Source organism: Corythoichthys intestinalis, chromosome 9 (genome assembly GCF_030265065.1).
Source record: "Corythoichthys intestinalis isolate RoL2023-P3 chromosome 9, ASM3026506v1, whole genome shotgun sequence".
NCBI classification, from domain to species: domain Eukaryota; kingdom Metazoa; phylum Chordata; class Actinopteri; order Syngnathiformes; family Syngnathidae; genus Corythoichthys; species Corythoichthys intestinalis.
In genome coordinates, this window is record NC_080403.1 from 5423252 (window position 1) to 5444944 (window position 21693).

At 45.5% G+C, this 21693-nt stretch overlaps 1 protein-coding gene across 1 annotated transcript; it reads left to right on the plus strand.

Moving 5' to 3' along the window:
- Positions 1 to 881: 881 nt before the first annotated feature.
- LOC130921537 (uncharacterized) lies at positions 882 to 5355 on the plus strand. The gene is made up of 5 exons (XM_057845561.1): positions 882 to 945; positions 1023 to 1203; positions 1573 to 2891; positions 3038 to 5132; positions 5211 to 5355. Exons 1-4 carry the CDS (start codon positions 882 to 884, stop codon positions 5044 to 5046), a joined length of 3573 nt encoding a protein of 1190 aa, XP_057701544.1. The 3' UTR covers positions 5047 to 5132; positions 5211 to 5355.
- The last annotated feature ends 16338 nt before the right edge of the window (positions 5356 to 21693 follow it).

Genomic DNA, 21693 nt, shown 5'->3' on the forward strand with positions numbered 1-21693 from the left:
GTGTCGGTCTTTTTTTCCCCCGTGGCGCAGTGATATTGATACGGCGGAGTCGTATCGTCAGTGTGTGAAGCCATTTTAGGTCACGTGCACCAATAAGGAGACGAGGACTGTTGCTATGCGCTTCGATAAACAAACAATATGGCGGCGACCGTGCCAAGCTACGACACGAGCGAAGATGAACCAAAGATAAGAAAACCGCATTCGGAATTTAGTCAAAAGGCATCGAAACGATGCTATATGCATCTCTCAACTGTCCAAGGGCGAAAAAGGGCAGGAATTTGGAAAAAACGTGCAGAGCCCGCGTGGTTGCGTCAGACAATGGCTTTCTTCCCAGGCTCCGTCAAAGGATCTTGCTGAAAATGCGTCGACTGGGATTTTTAACGACATTCACTACAGGTAAGCCACACGCACGCCTTTACTACAAGGTTAATTGTTATTAACTTATGCTAAAAAAAGTCTTATTTAAACTAGTGTCGTAACGATACCATTTTTTAGCCCAGATATCAATACCACTTTGTTATAAAATGTATATAGGGTACAGTGTGTCGAAAGTGAATCCAGTAGAACTTTTTATTGCATACCAGTTATGGGTGACAATGGCTAAATAAACCTTTTGGCTCAAGAACATCAAGCTGTAGTCAATAAAAGCCCTGATACTGACGTGGCAGTGATTGCTGTTAGTCTGCAGATAGATTTACAGTGTAAATTGCATTTTTTCACAGGAGGAGGCAGCAGAACGAGGACTGACGTCTCTAAGGTCTCTGCAGCTCCTGGCACTAGTGTGTGTTCAGCACTCATTGGCATCCATACATTCACAGTTCTATTTCATCCCTGCTAACCGCCAGAGGCGGTGCTGAAAGCACTGAATGATCCCTTCGCGCATGCGCAGTGCGAGTATTAATACCAAAAAAGTCACCTGTGACCCCAGGTTGACCTCCTGCCGGGGTATAAGTTCCGGCGTCAACCTCGTACCAGCCCCTTTTTTCTTCTCGCGTGGCAGTTGCTACTTGTGTCGCGTATAGCCTTGTTAGACTTTGAGTCGGAGCTGCGGGTTCGCCCTCCTAAGGCTGCGTCACTCTATTGGCAATCGGGAAGTCTTGGGCTTTCTTCTTGTTTCGTTTTCCGGACTTGGGACTACTGCCGACCCGCGCCGGTGACGGCTTCGTGCGCGACCCCTCTCCCGGCCGGCGGCGTCTGTGTTGGGTGAGTGATCACGGCTGGCCCGCTGTTTGCGCGGCCGCCGGCTCCGTTCGCCCGTTTGATTGTCCCCGCCGGCGCGTTGCTCGACCGCCGCGTCGGCTTCCGTGCCGCCCTGTTTGGCCGCGCGCGGGCATTCGCCGTGTGGCGTCGCTTTTCCGCTGCTTGTGGGCGATCGGTCGCTGGCCTACCTGTGGTTTGCCTTTTTCGCTAGCTTACCTGTGGTTTGCCTTTTTCGCTAGCTTACCTGTGGTTAGCCTTTTTGGCTAGCTTACCCGTGGTTAGCCTTTTTCGCTAGCTTACCCGTGGGTAGCCTTTTTCGCTAGCTTACCTGTGGTTAGCATTTTTGCTGGCTTGCCTGCGCTTGCCGTGTAGGTGCCGTTCGCGCCACCTTCCCTCGGCTCGCTGTTTTCACGGTCGCGTCGCTATGGAGGGCTCTCACTGCTGTGTGGCCTGCGGTTCCCTCCTTGGGCCGTCCGACACCCTGAACCGGTGTGCGGCTTGCTGTGGCCTATCTGACGACCCACGCGGGGGGTTTGCGGATGTTTGTTCGTCCCCCTCCCCCGTCGTGCTCGGGGGCCCGTCCGCATCTGAGACGCGGCCCCCTTCTGGGCTTAGGCGCTCGAAGCGTCGCGGTCCTTCGGCTCCTCCGTCCGGCCCCCGTCCGAAGAGATCGAAAGTTGACGAGCTGCTCGCCTCTGATGTCGAGCGGCTGCGCAGGGAGGTGGCTGAGTTGCGGTCTCTATTGGGTGACCGTCCCCCGGGTGACTCAGCGGCTGCTTTTGATCCGCGTTCGCCTGGCATGCCCGACCTTGACCTGGAGGCCGATGCCGTCTCGCTGGCGGCTTCGGCTTCCATGTTCCATGATGACGTGGGTGAGTCGGCGTTTGTGCCTTCGGAGCTCGGCTCCTCGTCCTCTGCGCTGGGCTCGTCAGCCGGCTCCCCTGACGCTTCCATACTGGCGGTGCTGCGCGGCGCGTTGGCGCGTCTACAGCTGGACTTGCCTCAACGGCCCGTTTCGGCGCCGGCGAGCGCATTTTTTCGGCACCAGCGGTCCGCCCCGAATTTTGCGGTCCCTGCTTCGGCCGACTTTGTTAGGGAGCTCCATGCGGGCTGGAGGGATCCGGCGGCTCTCTCTCGTCTTTCGGCCGATGGTCGGGCTCTGGCGGCCATGCATGATCCGGCCGCTGTGGGCCTGGACCGCATGCCGGGTGTTGAGCCCGCCATTGCATCCCTCATCGTGTCCCCTGAGGAGTCTCTCCGCCCGGTTGTGCGGTGCCCTCAGCCACAGGGTCGGCTGACGGATGAACTCATTCTCCGGGCCTATGGTGCCGGTGCGCGTGCTGGGCGCATCGGTAATTCCATGGCTCACCTCTTGTTGGCCCTCTCGGCGTCCTTGCCCGAGAGCGGTGCTGACACCTCTGCCGTGGGCTTCTGCGACGCGGCGTTGCACGCGTTCGCCCTGGTGACGCGGGAGCTCGGGCGGACGATGTCCTATCTTGTGCAGGCTCGTCGTCAGGTGTGGCTTGCTCAGTCCCCCCTGACTGAGCCTGCCCGGAGGACGCTCCGTGACGTTCCGGTTGAACCCGGCCATCTTTTTGGCTCGGCGGCGGTGTCTGCCTTGGAGAGGACTATTTCGGCCCGTGCGACCAGGCAACAGCTGTCGGGCCTGCGTCGGGGCTCCGCTCCTGCAGGTGGGCTGGGGGCTCCCTCTGCTGGTTTTCGTCCTCGCCGTGCGGCGCACCTTTCCCCTGATGGGGGCTATGGTGCCCAGCCAGCCTCCCGGCATTCAGCCGATTCCTTTCGTGACCCCGCCCGCTTGCCTCCACGTCGGGCGCAGGCGGGGCATCCCGCCCGCCAGCCCCCCAGGGCCCGTCGGGGCCGGAGGGGCAGGGACTGAGGCCGTTGGGCCGGCCGTCGGATTTTTTTTTTTCCCACCAGCAGCTCAGGTACTGGGCTGCTCGAGTTTCGGACCCCTGGGTGATATCCACCTTGACCCATGGGTACGTGCTCCAGTTCCGACGCCGGCCCCCCGTGTCCCGCCGGGTCCGGGTGACTACTGTCTCGGACCCGGCGAGGGCTCTGGCTCTGAGCCGGGAGCTGTCTTCTCTCCTGGCCATGGGGGCCATCGAGCCTGTGGATCCCCGGGCTTGCCCCCGGGGTTTTTACTCAACTTATTTTCTGGTTCCGAAGAAGACCGGCGGTTTTCGGCCGGTTCTGGATTTGCGGGGCCTCAATCGGTACCTGAAGGTACTTCCGTTCCGCATGTTGACCGTCGCGGATGTATTGCGGGTGGTCGCCCGGGGGGAGTGGTTCACCTCCGTGGACCTGAAGGACGCCTACTTTCATGTGCCGGTCGCTCCTCGCCACAGGCGGTTTCTCCGCTTCGCCTACAGGGGTCGCCACTGGCAGTTCAGGGTGCTCCCCTTCGGGCTCTCCCTTTCCCCGAGGGTGTTCACCCGTGTTGTGCGGGCTGGTCTGGCTCCCCTCCAGTCGGTGGGCATGAAGATTCTGCCCTACCTCGACGACTGGCTGCTGTGTGCGCCGTCGCGCGCTCAGGCGTACGGCGATACGGCAGTCCTTCTTGCCCACGTGGATCGCTTGGGCATCAGGGTGAATTTGGGGAAGTCGTGTCTGGTTCCTTCTCAGCAGGCGACCTTCCTCGGGGTGTCTCTGGACTCGGTGGCCATGTTGGCTCGACCGTCGTCCCGTCGGGTGGAGGCCGCTCTTCGCCTCCTCTCGCATTTTCCGGTGGGTCAGGTACGTCCGTATCTGACCTTTCTGCGTCTCTTGGGCGTGCTGACGTCCCTGACCGCGGTCGTGCCCCTTGGTCTTCTCTTCTTGCGCCCCCTGCAGCGTTGGCTGAATGGCTTTCGCCTGGACGCCAGGCGGCACCGACGACGGTTACTGAGAGTCTCCAGCCGGTGCGCGGTGGCCTTGGCGCCGTGGAGGAACGGGGCTTTCTTGTTGGAGGGCGTTCCATTGGGGGTTGCCCCAGTCCGTCGCGAGGTGGTCACTACGGACGCCAGTCGCTTGGGATGGGGTGCCGTCTGGCAGCGCAGGGCTGCTCGGGGCAGCTGGTCTCTGCGGGACCACGCTGTCCACATCAACGTCCTGGAGCTGCGTGCGGTTCACCTGGCTCTCCGGCACTTTTACCCTTTCCTACGGGGAAGGCACGTGCTGGTGCGTTCAGACAACGCTGCCGCCGTGTACCACATCAACCACCAGGGGGGCACGAGGTCTGCTCATCTCTTGGAGGCCTCCCGCCGTCTTCTTGTGTGGGCGGCCCCTCGTCTTGCGAGTCTGCGGGCCGCCTATCTTCCCGGCCAGTTGAACCGTCTGGCGGACTCCTTGTCCCGCCGTCGCCTCCAGCCGGGGGAGTGGCGCCTCCATCCCGAGGTGGTGCGCGCGATTTGGGGAGTTTTCGGCCAAGCCGAGGTGGACCTCTTCGCCTCCCGGGAGTCGGCCCATTGCCCTCTCTGGTTTTCCCTGGGGGAGCGCTCCAGCCCTCTAGGTCAGGACGCGCTGGCCCACCCCTGGCCGAGGGTCCTGCTCTACGCCTTCCCGCCGCTCCCTCTGATCTGGCTGACGCTTCGGAGGGTGTCTTTGGAGGGGCACTCATTGCTGCTGGTGGCCCCCTTCTGGCCGGCTCGCCTATGGTTTCCCCTGCTGCGCAGCCTGTGTGTCGGCGAGCCTTGGTGCCTCCCCGAGAGGCGGGATCTACTGTCCCAGTTGGGGGGCCAGTTATGGCATCCCGATCCTCGCCGTCTCCGCCTGCACGTCTGGCCGCTGAGGGGACCGACTCGCTGTTTGACGCCTGCTCGAGTTCAGTCAGGCGGACACTTTTGAACGCCCGGGCGCCCTCCACCCGGCTGCAGTACGCTGGCCGGTGGAGGTTGTTCGTGAAGTGGTGCGGGGACCGTGGGGATGACCCGGTGAGTTGTTCTGTCCCCACTGTTCTGGACTTCTTACAGTCCCTCCTTGATATTGGTCGCTCTCCGTCCACCCTCAAGGTCTACGTCGCTGCCATCTCTGCTCATCACGCCAAGGTCTCTGGTGGATCTGTGGGGAACCACGGCCTGGTCGCTACATTCCTCAAGGGGGCTCTGAGGCTCCACCCCCGCAGGTGTCCTCGCGCCCCGGTCTGGGATCTGCAGCTGGTGCTTGACAGCTTGTGCCGCCCCCCCTTCGAGCCTATGGATGCGGCCGGGCCTCAGTGGGTCGCCCGCAAGGCGGCGTTCCTGCTGGCCGTTGCCTCTGCTAAGCGGGTTGGCGAACTGCACGCACTCTCGGTTAGCCCGTCGTGCATGTTTTGGCACCCCGAGGGTTCAGGTGTCACACTGTGGCCTAACGTTGCGTTTATGCCCAAGGTGTTGGCTGGCTCCCGTTGCAATCGTCCCTTACGCCTTGCTCGTTACCGCCCCCCGCCTGGGGAGGGTGGGGGCAGACAGGAGCTGTTGTGCCCGGTGAGGGCCCTGAGGCTTTATGTGGACTCCACGGCAAGTTTTCGTAGGTCGTCCCAACTTTTTGTCTGCTACGGGGCACGTGGTCGGGGCTCTGCCCTCTCCAAGCAGCGCCTCTCTCATTGGGTCGTTGATACTATTTCTTACTCCTATCAGATGGCTTGTCGCCCCCTGCCGTCGGGTGTGCGCTGTCACTCTACCAGGGGCGTGGCCACATCCTGGGCTGCCCTGAAAGGGGTGCCTCTGGAGGACATCTGTGCCGCCGCCTCATGGTCGGCGCCTGGCACCTTCTTCAGGTTCTACTGTTTGGACGTCACCTCTCCCCACCCGCTGGGTGCGGTCTTCGGATCGGAGGGGACTTCCCTATGAGGTTTGTGTCTGTTTCTTCGTGACCCCGCTGGTATTGGTCATTCAGTGCTTTCAGCACCGCCTCTGGCGGTTAGCAGGGATGAAATAGAACGAAAGTTACGTATGTAACTACGGTTCTATGAATCCCGAATGACCGCCAGAGCGTTCCGTCACTCAGAATCCTCGTGCCACACGCGAGAAGGTTCTGTAGGGGCTGGTACGAGGTTGACGCCGGAACTTATACCCCGGCAGGAGGTCAACCTGGGGTCACAGGTGACTTTTTTGGTATTAATACTCGCACTGCGCATGCGCGAAGGGATCATTCAGTGCTTTCAGCACCGCCTCTGGCGGTCATTCGGGATTCATAGAACCGTAGTTACATACGTAACTTTCGGTTGTGACTCTGCTTGTGCCTTTCATGGCAAAGGCAAAAAAAACCTTTTCTTTTGCACGTCATAAAAAAGAATACCTGACTGGGTTTGCAAAGCTGGGCAGCAGTTTTAAACTTGACCTACAAACATTTAACACGTTGTGTAAATACGTGTGCCACCTGTTTTGCCAGTCATGTGCCAAAAATGATGCCAAATGCAGATCTTTCTGTATGGCCTCGTCAGTCTTGCCAGAACATTCTATTCCCCCCAAAACTGATGCTCTGTACCAACATTGCAGGACAGCAGACTATCAAGCAGCAATTATGAAACGTTGTCTGACAGTTAAAATGTGTGCCCCTTCACCCATTGGGAATGGGTGGGACATTGAGGATGGGCAGTTGGCAGTGACATGGATGACTAAAAATCCTGCCCGATACTGTTTTGCAAGTAGTCAACTGTAGTTGAAAGGCAACCAATTGTGACATGGGAAGATGTTCCTGTATGTCTGCAAAACTTTCTTGTACTGATTTATATCGGTGCCAAGCATGTGAGAATGTTTCCAAAGAAACAGAAGACACTTGGATGGGATGATGACTTTGAGTAAAGCGATTTTGAGGAGTAATGTTGTCATGTACAGTTTTACTATTCTTTTATTTCTATTTTTTTTTTTCGTTTTTCAATATTTGTATGTGTAATAATGTGTATTTCTATAGTATGAGATACTTCCATGTTTAAATAAATGTGTACCAACAGTACTATACTTGAATGATTCCAACCTTTTGTGTATATACAGTGTGATTAAAAAAGGCTGTGCCAAAATCAAAATGCCATGTCAAAAACAAAAAACATAAAAAAAAAAAAAAAAACTACCTTGGACAGATGTAGGAAGTAACTAAGTTTAATTTCATGTTTTCATAGTACTCAAATATGGCCATCACCAGCAGCATGGACAACATCAAGTTGACATGAGAATTCCTCCCTCCCGCGTTGATTGGGTCTGTTATGTAATCTTTCATGTCATCAATATTCGCTGGAAGTGGTGGAACATACACTTAGTGTATAACATACGTTATGTGCCATAAAGATGGATAACGAACTTTGTCTTTAACATACCAACACGTCCAGCAAGTACTGATGATGTGAAATATCGAACAACAGTCGCAATCAAGACAATAACTGCGACATGCACACGTTTGAGAGGAATTCTCATCGTGGCTTGATTTTGTCCGTGCTGCTGGGTGTGCTCACATTTGAGCACTTGTGAAACATGAAATAAAACTTGGAAGTTATCGTCAACACGTGTCCATCACTTCTTTTGTGATGTCTTTCATTTTTTAAGTATCACCTTATGATTTTGGCACATTATATTTTTGATCACCCTTTAATTTTTTTGTCTTATTCCATTTTTGCCATGATTCACATCTAGGAGGGTGTGGTAGCAATTGGGTTGATTTTCAGCTATTTATGATCATGGCGTGCATTTTTTATTTTATATATTTCATTGCATAGTAGGTTGTGATATTTTTAATATGACACATAAGCCTTTAGCTTAATTCAATATATATTTCATTGTGCTGGGTGCAAATCATTAATGTTGAAGTGTTTCCTTCAAGAAATTAGCTACATTTCTCATTCTGAATTCACCTATGTGTATACTAAGGCACCAATACTTGTTTCAAATGTTTGGTAGATGTGTTTATGACATTTGATAAAGATTTTGTGTTGCCAGAATTAATATAACACTTAAAACAAGCAAAAACAGCAACACTAGATCTGTATTTTTGTGTATTCACATCAGGATACATTTCTGGCTGGTGACTAAGTTAGGAGGGTATTGGCTTTGAAAAAATCAATTTTCTAAGCACTTTTTCCATGGTCCCAATAAAGCCATATTTCCACAAGCTTGTCCATTCACAGCACTTCCTGGTCAACTCTAATCTTTTAATGGACGACGGTCTCACAGAAGAAGTTGTAGCTGTCAGTGAAGGTGTTTCAGTTCTGAAAAACACGCACACACACATAAACCATGTGAGAACTGTTTCATCCATATCATATTTACATAATCTTCCAATCCAAATTATATAGGCTTGTCTATTCTGCCATTTTTTCCTGAATAAAATTATCAAATAGGTTTTTGGAACTACGGTTAAACAGACTAAATACTATGTTATTTGTCAATCTAAACTTTTTGCTCAAAGTTAACAATCTAACATCATAATAATGACCGCTACAGCCCAGAACTCACATTGCAAGTCTTAACTTCATATGTGATCTGACCAGAAGCCCACAACTCCCATAGTTATTCACAACAAAAGGCGTGTGTGTGGCTTACCTGTAGTGAATGTCGTTAAAAATCCCAGTCGACGCATTTTCAGCAAGATCCTTTGACGGAGCCTGGGAAGAAAGCCATTGTCTGACGCAACCACGCGGGCTCTGCACGTTTTTTCCAAATTCCTGCCCTTTTTCGCCCTTGGACAGTTGAGAGATGCATATAGCATCGTTTCGATGCCTTTTGACTAAATTCCGAATGCGGTTTTCTTATCTTTGGTTCATCTTCGCTCGTGTCGTAGCTTGGCACGGTCGCCGCCATATTGTTTGTTTATCGAAGCGCATAGCAACAGTCCTCGTCTCCTATTGGTGCACGTGACCTAAAATGGCTTCACACACTGACGATACGACTCCACCGTATCAATATCACTGCGCCACGGGGGAAAAAAAGACCGACACGAAAACGCTAATTACTAAAAAATGACTGGAAACTGTGAGTAGAACTTTTTTTTTGGTAGTAATTAGCAACGTATGTAAATTACAATGCAGAGATCATGTAGATCCATTTCAGTGGAACGAAATCCATTTTCTAAGCACTTTTTCCATGGTGCCAATACAGCCTAAAGCCACCTGTGTTGTCTGTGTCCTGACCACATGACTATATGTGAATATACAGTACTTTTCCATTTCCGCGTTGCCATTGTAAGAATAACATTTTATTTGTTGTTGCTTACTGAAAGAAAAAAAGCTAAGGTTAGAGTGTTGTTTAAAGAGGCAGGGAAGAGAGGGTTAAGATAAATTTTAGTATCACTTAAACACTTGTTACACATAATGTGACCAGTAGGTCAATATCAATGAACGTATACAGTGAAAGACGCACATTTCAAGGGACAAATATTATATATGACGGTACCGTATGAGTGCAAATGTCTATCCTTTTATAATAAAGAACTCAGATCTTTTGTTATAGTCTGGTCAATTTTCATGATGAATGAGTGATGCTGCTGACAATGCAAGGCAATTTTTAGTTTAAGTGTCCCTTTAACACACTTTTTTTTATATGCCTACACTGCACTTCCCTGCCTGCACGGTACCTTCACGGTGTTGAGTTATTAGTTGCCAGGCGAGAACCTGGCAGTTAAAATACAGTTTTTCTCAATTGCTTTGGTATGTTTCTCAGCTCAAAATTGAAATTCTGAAAACTACTTGTTCAATCCTCACAACATCGTATCACTAGTGCACATCAAAAGAGCAATTTCTCATTTCTTTGAGCAAGTTGCAGATGTTTTTGTGCATTCATGCAAATGATTTTGTACAATTCTCTGCTGTTTCCTACATTATTATTTGCATCTGTCACGATGGTCAAAATGGATGATCATCGCTCTCTATTGAATGGTCTCACCATCCACAACATTTATTCATTACTTCATTGCATAGGTCTTTACATGTAAAATGGATGAACATGTTCTCAGAATGTGTAAATGTGTCTGCTTATTACTTAGCATTTTGTGATAGTTTGGACCACTACAACATAATCAGGGAATGGTTTGCAACCAACAACAGAATGGTAATGGAGTTCCTCCCTTCATACTCCTCGTTCCTCAATCCCCTTTTCTCCACATGGAGATGGCAAGTGTATGATCGCCAACCTCACATGCAGATGACTCTTCTGGATGCAACGAATGCAGCATGCAGTGACATCACAGCAGATGCCTACAGAGGCTGGATAAGGCATTCAAGAACATTCTTTCCACGCTGTTTAGCAAGAGAAGACATCCATTGTGACGTGGATGAAAATCTGTGGCCCAACAGGGAGGAATGTCAGGATGTGTAGAAAGAATGGGGGGGAAAAATCCTTACATGTAGCACTCAATGTTTAGTTGTGCCGATTGTCTTATGTTCACATTTCTAATTTTGCTTTTGTTTTTTTCTTTGTTTCTTTGTGTTATCTTTGTCTTTTACTTTCTGTAACACAGTGACATGGTCTGTCAGGAAATTGTAAAACCAGTTAAAGTGTACACTCAATCTTGTCCAGTCTCTTGCAATCAATCTTCCACACACAAAGGTGTAACTTGCAATTTTCATCAAAACTGACGTACACTTGTCATTCTGACAGCACTGACATGTTCATTGACAATGAAATTTAATTTTGAGCGATATACAACACATACTGTACAGTGGGGCAAATAAGTATTTAGTCAACCACTAATGGTGCAAGTTCTCCCACTTGAAAATATTAGAGGCCTGTAATTGTCAACATGGGTAAACCTCAACCATGAGAGACAGAATGTGAAAAAAAACCAGAAAATCATATTGTTTGATTTTTAAAGAATTTATTTGCAAATCATGGTGGAAAATAAGTATTTGGTCAATACCAAAAGTTCATCTCAATACTTTGTTATGTACGCTTTTTTGGCAACAGAGGCCAAACGTTTTCTGTAACTCTTCACAAGCTTTTCACACACTGTTGCTGGTTCTTTGGCCCACTCCTCCATGCAGATCTACTTTAGAGCAGTGATGTTTTGGGGCTGTCGTTGGGCAACACGGACTTTTAACTCCCTCCACAGATTTTCTTTGGGGTTGAGATCTGGAGACTGGCTAGGCCACTCCAGGACCTTGAAATGCTTCTTACGAAGCCACTCCTTTGTTGCCGTGGGTGTGTGTTTGGGATCATTGTCATGCTGAAAGACCCAGCCACGTCTCATCTTCAATGCCCTTGCTGAAGGAAGGAGATTTTCAGTCAAAATCTCTCGATACAAGGCCCCATTCATTCTCTCCTTTATACAGATCAGTCGTCCTGGTCCCTTTGCAGAAAAACAGCACCAAAGCATGATGTTTCCACCCCCATGCTTCACAGTGGGTATGGTGTTCTTCAGATGTAATTCAGTATTCTTTCTCCTCCAAACACGACTACCTGTGTTTCTACCAAAAAGTTCTATTTTGGTTTCATCTGACCATAACACATTCTCCCAGTCCTCTCCTGGATCATCCAAATGCTCTCTAGCGAACCGCAGACAGGCCTGGACGTGTACTGGCTTCAGCAGGGGGACACGTCTGGCAGTGCAGGATTTGAGTCCCTGGCGGCGCATTGTGTTTCTGATAGTAGCCTTTCTTACTGTGGTCCCAGCTCTCTGTAGGTCATTCACTAGGTCCCCCCGTGTGATTCTGGGATTTTTGCTCACCGTTCTTGTGATCATTTTGACGCCATGAGGTGAGATCTTGCATGGAGCCCCAGATCGAGGGAGATTATCAATGGTCTTGTATGTCTTCCATTTTCTAATAATTGCTCCCACAGTTGATTTCTTTACACCAAGCGTTTTACCTATTCCAGATTCAGTCCTCCCAGCCTGGTGCAGGTCTACAATTTTGTCTCTGGTGTCCTTTGACAGCTCTTTGGTCTTGGCCATAGTAGAGTTTGGAGTGTGACTGACTAAGATTGTGGACAGGTGTCTTTTATACCAATAATGAGTTAAAACAGGTGCCATTAAAACAGGTAACGAGTGGAGCCTCATTATACCTCGTTAGAAGAAGTTAGACCTCTTTGACAGCCAGAAATCTTGCTTGTTTGTAGGTGACCAAATACTTATTTTCCACTGTAATTTGGAAATAAATTCTTTACAAATCAAACAATGTGATTTTCTGTTTATTTCCACATTCTGTCTCTCATGGTTGAGGTTTACCCATGTTGACAATTACAGTCCTCTCTAATCTTTTCAAGTAGTAGAACTTGCACAATTGGTGGTTGACTAAATACTTATTTGCCCCACTGTAGGTCCCCCACCCCTCATCCATATGAACTGTTAATTTTTGTACTGTAATATGACATGACCAGATTAAACCAAAAAAGATGACACAAAAATAATCCAATTCAGACCACAACAAGACTTAAAACATTAACTGTCCAATGAGCATGAGCGCCCTCTAGTGAAGAAAAACATTGTTACGCAATGGAGTCATTAATTTGTTTATTTTGTTTAGTTATTCTCGTGACGTCTCATCTGTGAAAGTGAGACAGCCACTGTCAGCATCTCTGGCAGAAATAAAGGCCAATTTGTAGAAAAAATTGAAGGGCTCCAGTGTAGCACAAAGTAGCAGAGTAAAAGTAATGTTTCTTCAGCACAAATTTACTCAAGTAGAAGTAAAAATTATTGCGTGGTAAAACTATAAGAAGTATTTTTTTCTCAAAAAGTTACCCCAGTAAATGTAACGGAATAAATGTAATGCGTTGCTACCCCCTCTGGTTTGGAAACTTGACTTCTGGTATTCATATTTCTTTCCCTACTGAGCAGAGGGTGCCCCTGAACTCCTCCTCCTTCAAAAAGCACTCACATGCGGACACACTTTGAGCCTCCCCTCATTTTAAGACTAGCATCCCCCACTGTTACTGATGTGGGTTTTCTTTTTTGTATCACTATTGCTTCTATTCTTCTGTCTGTTCTTCCTTCCCATTTCCTCTTCTCGCCCTTCTCTCTGTCCCCCCGAAACTAGTTGTGTCCAGCTGCTTTCTCTGAAAAAACAAAATATAACAACCATAATGGGAGGATACCAAACCCCATGTTGCACATTAAAACCATTCAGCCTATAAAGACACTCATATTCCCATTATCCAAGTCTAAGCAGCTGAACACGACAGGATAAAAAAAAATCAAAGAAATAAAAAAAGTTTAAGTGACGTCTTCATCTAATGTCAGAGTTCACAAAAGGTTTACATTGAAATGTCTTAAAAACAACCCATGTGTGTTTATTTCAGTGCCCCAAAATGCTGATTTAACCCCTCTCTACTTAATTAATCCAGAGCACCACCAGAGCTCAATGTTGTTACACTTTGAAGACTAGGAAGGTTCTTAGTCACATACTTGTATAGCTAACTCCTTTAATAATGATGTCACATTTCCTCTTGTCTCCCAATGTATAACTCACCAAGTCATCAATCCAACAACAGCCGAGCACTCGGATGTTTATTTGGAACGGATCCACTTTTGTCGTCAGCTTCTCTGACAAGCCTGCACTGCAGCATGTTGACACCTTATGATGTACTGCTCTCTTTTCTGCTTCCCTGATGTCCTAAAATGAGCATCCAGTGTGAGAAAACAGCTGAATTCTGTTCAAACTCCTTGAGAGAAGTGCAGTTAAATACCTAGCATGGATGTTCTTGGATTTAATCCCATAAGAAGCGCCACACCCTTTCACAGCATCCCCCTTTCTTTCGCCTTGGAGTCCATGAATCAATACAGTAATAGTGCTGACTATGGAAGGCCATGAGGAGCTAAAACAGGAAAAATGACCCTGCCCGTATATGCTGCCTGCTTGAGGTCTAAAATAAGATCTCTCCTTGAGGTGCTGCTCTGACTGCTAATGAGGATTTGCATCAGGATCCTGCCATCAGTCTCACACATAATCTTTACGAGTCTTTTCTTGTCTTACGTCTTACTTTGATATCTCTCTCCCAAGGCCTTCTTCTATGGTATTTTTCAACAGAAGCCGCCATAATGCAACGTCCTTTGAGTTGAGTGAATTCAAACTCATTTTAAAGAATAATATACCATTGATAGATAAATGGATTATAATTCCACTAACGTTGCAGTATTTACCTGTCAATCCATCGTACTTTATCAGAATAGCATACCTGTATGCCAGTCTGACAACTACGTCTATCGTGCAAGTTTACGTCATCACAGAGGCATTCTACGTATGCTACAACGATGTTCTATTAGGTGGGTCATTTCAGAATTTGAAGACAATTTACGTCCTTTTCTTTTACATTTTAAATTAGTCAAAGACAACCATCCTTTTGTGTTTTTATTTTGGGCTGGTACAATTGATCAGAGTAGCATTCCTTTGTATGCTACGACGATGTAATATCTAATCTGTCCATCCGTCCGTCCGTCCGTCCGTCCGTCCATCCATCCATCCATCCATCCAATACATGGAACATTTCTACATCACCTAACCTATGGAAAATTTCTACATCACCTAACTCATAGACTTCATACACTGTATGTTGACGGGACACGGGGCGTGGGGCCGATTAATAGAGGCCCTATCTCTGCCCATAGACATCATCATTATTGACGGGTCAGCTTGGCCATGCACTGCGCAACTCCTTCAAGCAGGGGGCTGCCCACATCAAGAGGAGCTATTCACAAACACACACACTCAGCGAACTAAGCGAACTAACGGTGGATTTTGGTTCAAAAAGTACAACAGCTTTATCACATACAAGCAGGAAGGATTGTCTCAGGAGTGATTTGTTCGAGGATTCAAGGTAATTATTATATTTTTCGTACCATGCATGCAATTTGAAACGTTGTGGAAAAAAAGGAGGAATTAGCCGCTAAGGCACTGGCATCATAGTTTGCAATATATACGTAAAATAAATGCTACCTGCACGTTTTTTTTGTTTTTTTTTGTGCTTTTAACCAAGAATCGAGACTGTTTTACATCCATATCTATAAAGAATTCAGGGATTTAAGCAATTATTCACAATAATTTCAAAGTAAAAAGCTCTTTGTTTGTTATTCCACTCGGTCAGCTTTGACTCCTCGCCAACAATGCAGGCGCCCTATTTATCGGCCCCGCGCCCTGTGTCCCGTCAATTACATTATGAAGTCTATGCTCCGGCATTTTTTACATGCCACTTATTTTGTAATGGCATTGTCGCGTTTCACTCTCAAGAAATTTTCTAAAACTTGGACCTCAGCTGGCTCATTATTTCCGAGTTTTATATGTAGTTAACTCCTCAGGTTTTCACCTCCACCATTCGCCATGTTGAGTCCGCACAAACATAGAAGCTGGAAGTCGAAGCGTTGGAAACTATGGATATACAGTATTTTGACGTGCTAACGCAGCTTAGTACAGTGTTGGCCCACAAAAATAGAACTACAAAAATGGACGCTTTGGTCCTCTAGGTTTTATAACAGGTGAAAATCGTCATCTATTTAGGTGTTCCCACCCCCGTTGATTATATTTCCCGTCCCGTGACCCGCGGGATTTCCCGAAATAAATTATGCTTTAGTCAAGTGCATATAACCCCACTTGGCACTTACTGTACAAAGGTGTGCTGCGCCCACCCAACTGCTTGCTGTTGGTCAATATCTTGTTCACCTGCCTAATCTTGCTTGTACTCATGTTGCTGCCTCTAGTGCTCAGTTAGGGTATAGTTGCGATTGTGCCGGAGGCATGAAAACGAAACTATCAATTCATAATGAGAAAAACAAAAGTAGATACGGGCTGTAAAATGTAGTCAAGAAAAGTAAACAGAACTACTTCGTAATTGTACTTAAGTAAAGGACAGATACACAAAAATGTACTTAAGTACAGTAACGAAGTACTTTTACTTTGTTACATTCCACCACTTTTGCACAGTAATGTTGTGGTATATTATGTCCTAAAAGCGACTTCTTAAAGCAGGTAAACCATCAAGCAGCATTGCAAAAAAAATGTTGGTTGTTCACAGATAACTGTCTAAAACCAAGTACAAACTACATAGGAACATTATTAAAGGCAAGCATATTGGACCGACGTCAAAGTGTCAAGGCAAGTGTTGTTTTGAGGGTGCGTACACCATAATTTGTGATCTATTCCTCCATTATTCGTGGATGGATCACAATGAAATTTTGTAGGTATATTTTAGGGAGGAATACGCATGGATCCTCAGAGCCCAATTTTTGATTGTTTGTATCAGTGCTGAATAATCAGTTGCGTACTCATTGTTGCCTGTCGGTTAGGAGAATAGTAGCAGCAGTCACAGTTGTCACAGTCTTCATCCTCGAGTAGCAAAATAGTGCTTGTTGTTACACAATTATGAATTAAAAATGCTACTAAAACACGTGGGCAGCTATTAAGAGTTTTATGCTGGCCACAGAATGGATCACAAGAGTAACTTGTATGTTTGTGGGAACCAACTCCCAAGTGGACGTTTTGATTCCCTCTTTCGAAGTCGTCCTACGCAAAACTTTCCCACAGTTTTGCATCCATAATCTGAGATGTGGTTTACCAAAATAAAATGTACAACTCATCGTCAATTTGACCTATTAGTCTTTTGTCTTATACAGGAAAATGTGAAAAATTTAATGATTAAACTTTGTTCCATTAACATGCTTGTACCGAAAAGGAGGGATTAAAATAAATAAATAAATAAAACCTCTTCTCTCAAATGACCCCTTCTCATTTGAAAAGGTTGGAAATACCATAAATCCATTCCAGCATCAAAAACTGTAGCACAAAAGTGAATTGTGCTTTAGCTATTTTTAATAATACTTGAAAAAGAATGTCTCCTTCTATATTTTACAATGTTTAATTATTATTTTTATGTATTTTGAAATTTGGACTTGTAAGACCACGCCACACTTTCTTGTCTTGATTCAGCAGTAGTATTTCAGTAGTATTTCAGATGAGCGCTGGCCTAGAGAAGCCAGTGGTGTCCAAGTTCTGTTTATATATGACTAGTGATGAGCATGGTAAAGTTTTATTTTGCTCTTGTAAATCCAGAAATGATCTATATTACAGTAACTGACATTGGAATTTTGTGCCTTCGTTGCAATTTCCCTTACGTGAACTTGTCAGTTTTTTAAAAATTTTTTATATGCGCTAGTGTGGAATGTAGGTTGAAAATGATTATCAAATAATTGTATTGTTTTATTTACATTTTACAATATGTACCAAGTTCTTCGGGTTTGAGGAGGTTTGTTTATTTATGGTATTACAGTATTTAGATCATTTTGGACCAAAATAAAACATTTTCTTTTTCAATGGAATGGAATGGAAATATTGTCTCATTGAAAGTGCTCATACTGTGACGGTACAGTGGTATGATTTAGTATCTGAACCTTTTGGAATTTGTCAAATTTCTGCATAAAATCACCATCAAATGTGATCAGATCTTTGTCAAAATCACACAGATGGAAAAAAAAATTTCTACTTTAACTAAAACCACCCAAACATTTATAGGTTTTTATTAGGGCTGTCAAAATTATCGCGTTAACGGGCGGTAATTAATTTTTTAAATTAATCACGTTAAAATATTTGACGCAATTAACGCACATGCCCCGCTCAGACAGATTTAAATGACAGTACAGTGAAATGCCCACATGTTAATAGTGTTTTATGGAGTTTTGCCGCCCTTTGTTGGCGCTTGGGTGCGACTGATTTTATAGGCTTCAGCACCCATGAGCATTGTGTAAGTAATTATTGACATCAACAATGGCGGGCTACTAGTTTATTTTTTGATTGAAATTTTTACAAATTTTATTTAAACGAAAACATTAAGAGGGGTTTTAATATAAAATTTCTATAACTTGTACTAACAGTTATCTTTTATGAACTACAAGTCTTTCTATCCATGGATCGCTTTAACAGAATGTTAATAATGTTAATGCCATCTTGTTGATTTATTGTTATAATAAACAAATACAGTCCCTATGTACCGTATGTTGAATGTATATATCCATCTTGTGTCTTATCTTTCCATTCCAACAATAATTTACAGAAAAGTATGGCATATTTTATAGATGGTTTGAATTGCGATTAATTGCAGTTAATTACAACTAATGAATTTTTAAGCTGTAACTAACTCGATTAAAAATTGTAATCGTTTGACAGCCCTAGAAAACCATCCAAACATTTATAGGTTTTTATTTATAGGCTTTATATTTTAATGAGGATATTATGCAAACAATGACAGAGTGGGGAAAAATAGAGAAGTGAACCATCACATTTAATATTTTATGGCCCCCCCTTTGGCAGCAATAACTTCAACCAGACGCTTCCTGTAGCTGCAGATCAGTCTGGCACATCGATCATGACTAATCTTGGCCCATTCTTCTCTACAAAACTGCCGTAGTTCAGTCAGATTGTCTGGCATGAATCGCTGTCTTTAGGTCATGCAACAGCTTCTCAATGGGGTTCAAGTCTAGACTTTAACATTGCCACTCCAGAACGTTATTTTGTCCTTCTTAAACCAATCTGAAGTTGATTTACTTCTGTGTTTTGGAACATTGTCTTGATGCTGCATCCATCCACTTTTTTGCTTCAACTATCTGACAGAGGGCCTCGGGTTTTCCTGCGAAACAACCTAATAAACTTTTGAATTCATTCTTCAATTAATGATTGCAAGTTGTCGAGGCCCTGAGGCAGAAAACAGCCCCAAATAATGATGCTCCCTCCACCATACTTCACGGTAGGGATGAGGTGTTGATGTTGGTGAGCTGTTCCATTTTTCCTCCATACATGACGTTGTGTGTTACTCCCAAACAATTGAACTTTGGTTTCATCAGTCCACAAAATATTTTGCCAAAACTTCTGTGGAGTGTCCAAGTGCCTTTTTGCAAACATTAAACGAGCAGCAATGTTTTTTTTTTTTTTTTTTTTTTACAGCAGTGGCTTCCTCCGTGGAGTCCTCCCACGAACACCATTCTTGGCCATTGTTTTACATATAGTTGATGTGTGCACAGAGATATTGGACAGTGCCAGTGATTTCTGTAAGTCTTTAGCAGACACTCTCGAGTTCTTTTTTACCTCCCTGAGTATTCTGCGCTGAACTCTTGGCATCATCTTTGGTAGACGGCCATTTCTTGGGAGAGAAGCAACAGTGCCAAAGTCTCTCCATTTGTAGACAACTTCTCTGACTGTCGATTGATGAACATGCAGACTTTTAGAGATGGTTTTGTATCTTTTCCCAGCTTTATACAAATCAACAATCCTTGATTGCAGGTCTTCAGACAGCTTTTTTGACCGAGCCATGATGCTCATCAGACAATGCTTCTCATCAAGACAGTTCTTACCAGGTATGTGTTTTATAGTGGGCAGGGCAGCTTTAAACCACTCATCAACGATTGGGCACACACCTGACTAAATTGTTTGGTAAAAATTGGTTTCAATTGCTCATTAAGTCTCCTTAGGCAGAGGGTTCACTTACTTTTCCCTACTTCTGTCATTGTTTGCATGCTATCCTCATTAAAATATGAAAACCTATGAAAACCTAACCTATGAAAACCTAAACCTGGCTTTAGTTAAAGCAGACACTGTTTTTACATCTGTGTGATTTTGACAAAGATCAGCTCACATTTGATGGTATTTGTTTTCCAGAAATGTGAGAAATTCCAAAAGGTTCGAATACTTTTTCATACCACTGTAACTTGCAACAAGCATATTAACTCTCATATAAAACTATTTTACAAACGACACCCATGATGGTTTATTGCATGCAACAGTTGAGGTGACAGCTGCAAACGCGCACTACTCAGGTGGTCCTAGCAGAGCAATTGCAGCTGACAATGCACAACTGGGATGTAAAGTCATTGTAACAGTCTACTATGTGTGGACAGACCTTTCCCACCATTTTCTCCTCTCACAGGAACTGCACAAGTCCAATTTTTTGTGGCTCTACATAGACGCTTGATCTAGACCAGATTGTCTCCATGGTGCATGTGCATGTTTGTGTGTGTACTTCCTGTTCAATATCTTTTACATTCAGCATTTTTTTCCTGTGTGAATCCACGTACGTCATGAGCGATGTTAGAAATTATAACACAATCACCATCCTGTTTAATGCTGGGGTAGAACGGTGGAAATCGAACAAAAAATTGTCCTTGGTAAGAATGTGGGTGTAACTGGTAATTTGTTACACTGCTGGCCAAAAGTACTGGCACCGCTGCAGTTCTGTCAGAAAATGATCAATTTCTCCCAGAAAATGATTGCATTTGAAAGTGCTTTGGTAATATCTTCATTTATCTTTTTTTTGCAATGAAAAAAACAGAAAGAGAATGAAAAATAAATCATTATCCTTTTATACCAGACATGTCCAAAGTCTGACCCGGGGGCCAAATGCGGCCCGTGGTCAAATTTCATCTGGCCCCCAGCCTCTGTCATAAAATCAATAACGTCTGGCCCACACACAGACTTAATAAATTGGTCAGCAGTACTGCTACCAGCATATGAAATATCTTACACACTAAATGCTGCTCCTCATTTACCCACGAAAAGGCAGCAGCACTCTAAGCAACATTACCCCGTGTGACCCTTTACTTCCAATTTTCTAAAATGGCGACAATCAACAAAAAAAGAAAGTTGACTGCGACGGCTGGCGCTTCAAGGATAGGTGGAAATTGGACTTACTTCTTCACTAAAATACACAACTGTCTGCCTTATTTGCAAAGAGACAGTCGCTGTTTTCAAAGAGTTCAATGTGAGGCGATATTACTAAACAGTTCACGTTGATATGTACGACAAGATTACAGGCAAGATACGTGGCGAGAAATTGAAGCAACTTGAAGCTAGTTTAATTTCATAGCAGCAATAATTCGCAAGAGCCCGAGTCGAAAGAGAACGCCACAAAGGCTAGTTGTGAGGTTGTTGAAATTATTAATAAAAAAATAAATAAATAAAGCTAATGTGATGCACAGAATGGCTTGCTAAAATTTGCTTAAATATATTGTTATACATAAAAGACGTCAGCCAAGGTCGGCCCACCACATTTTTACCACACCAAATCTGGCCCCCTTTGCAAAAAGTTTGGACACCCCTGTTTTACACAATTCCAAAACTGGGCCCAACAAAAGTATTGGCAGCCGCTGAAAAATCATGTGATGCTTCTCAAATTAAATGGTGGTATACTTGTATAGCGCCTTTCCACTTTTCAAGGCCCTCAAAGTGCTTTACACTATCTTGCCATCTGCCTAATGGTGAGGCAGCACCAGGAGCAATGTGGGGTTCAGTATCTTGCTGAAGGACAGTTAGGTGAGTTCATCAGGGTGGAGAATTGAACCCACAGCCTATGTGTTGGAGGATAACTGTTCTACCACTGAGCCACGCCACCCCAATTAACAGCACCTGTAACATACCTGTGGCACATAACAGGGGGTGGCAATAACTGAATCACACTTGCAGCTAGTTAAATTGGATTAAAGTTGACTCAACCTCTGTCCTGTGTCCTTGTGTGTACCACATTGAGCATGGAGAAAAGAAAGAAGATCAAAGAACTGTCTGAGGACTTGAGAAGCAAAATTGTGAGGAAGCATGGGGATTCTCAAGGCTACAAGTCCATCTCC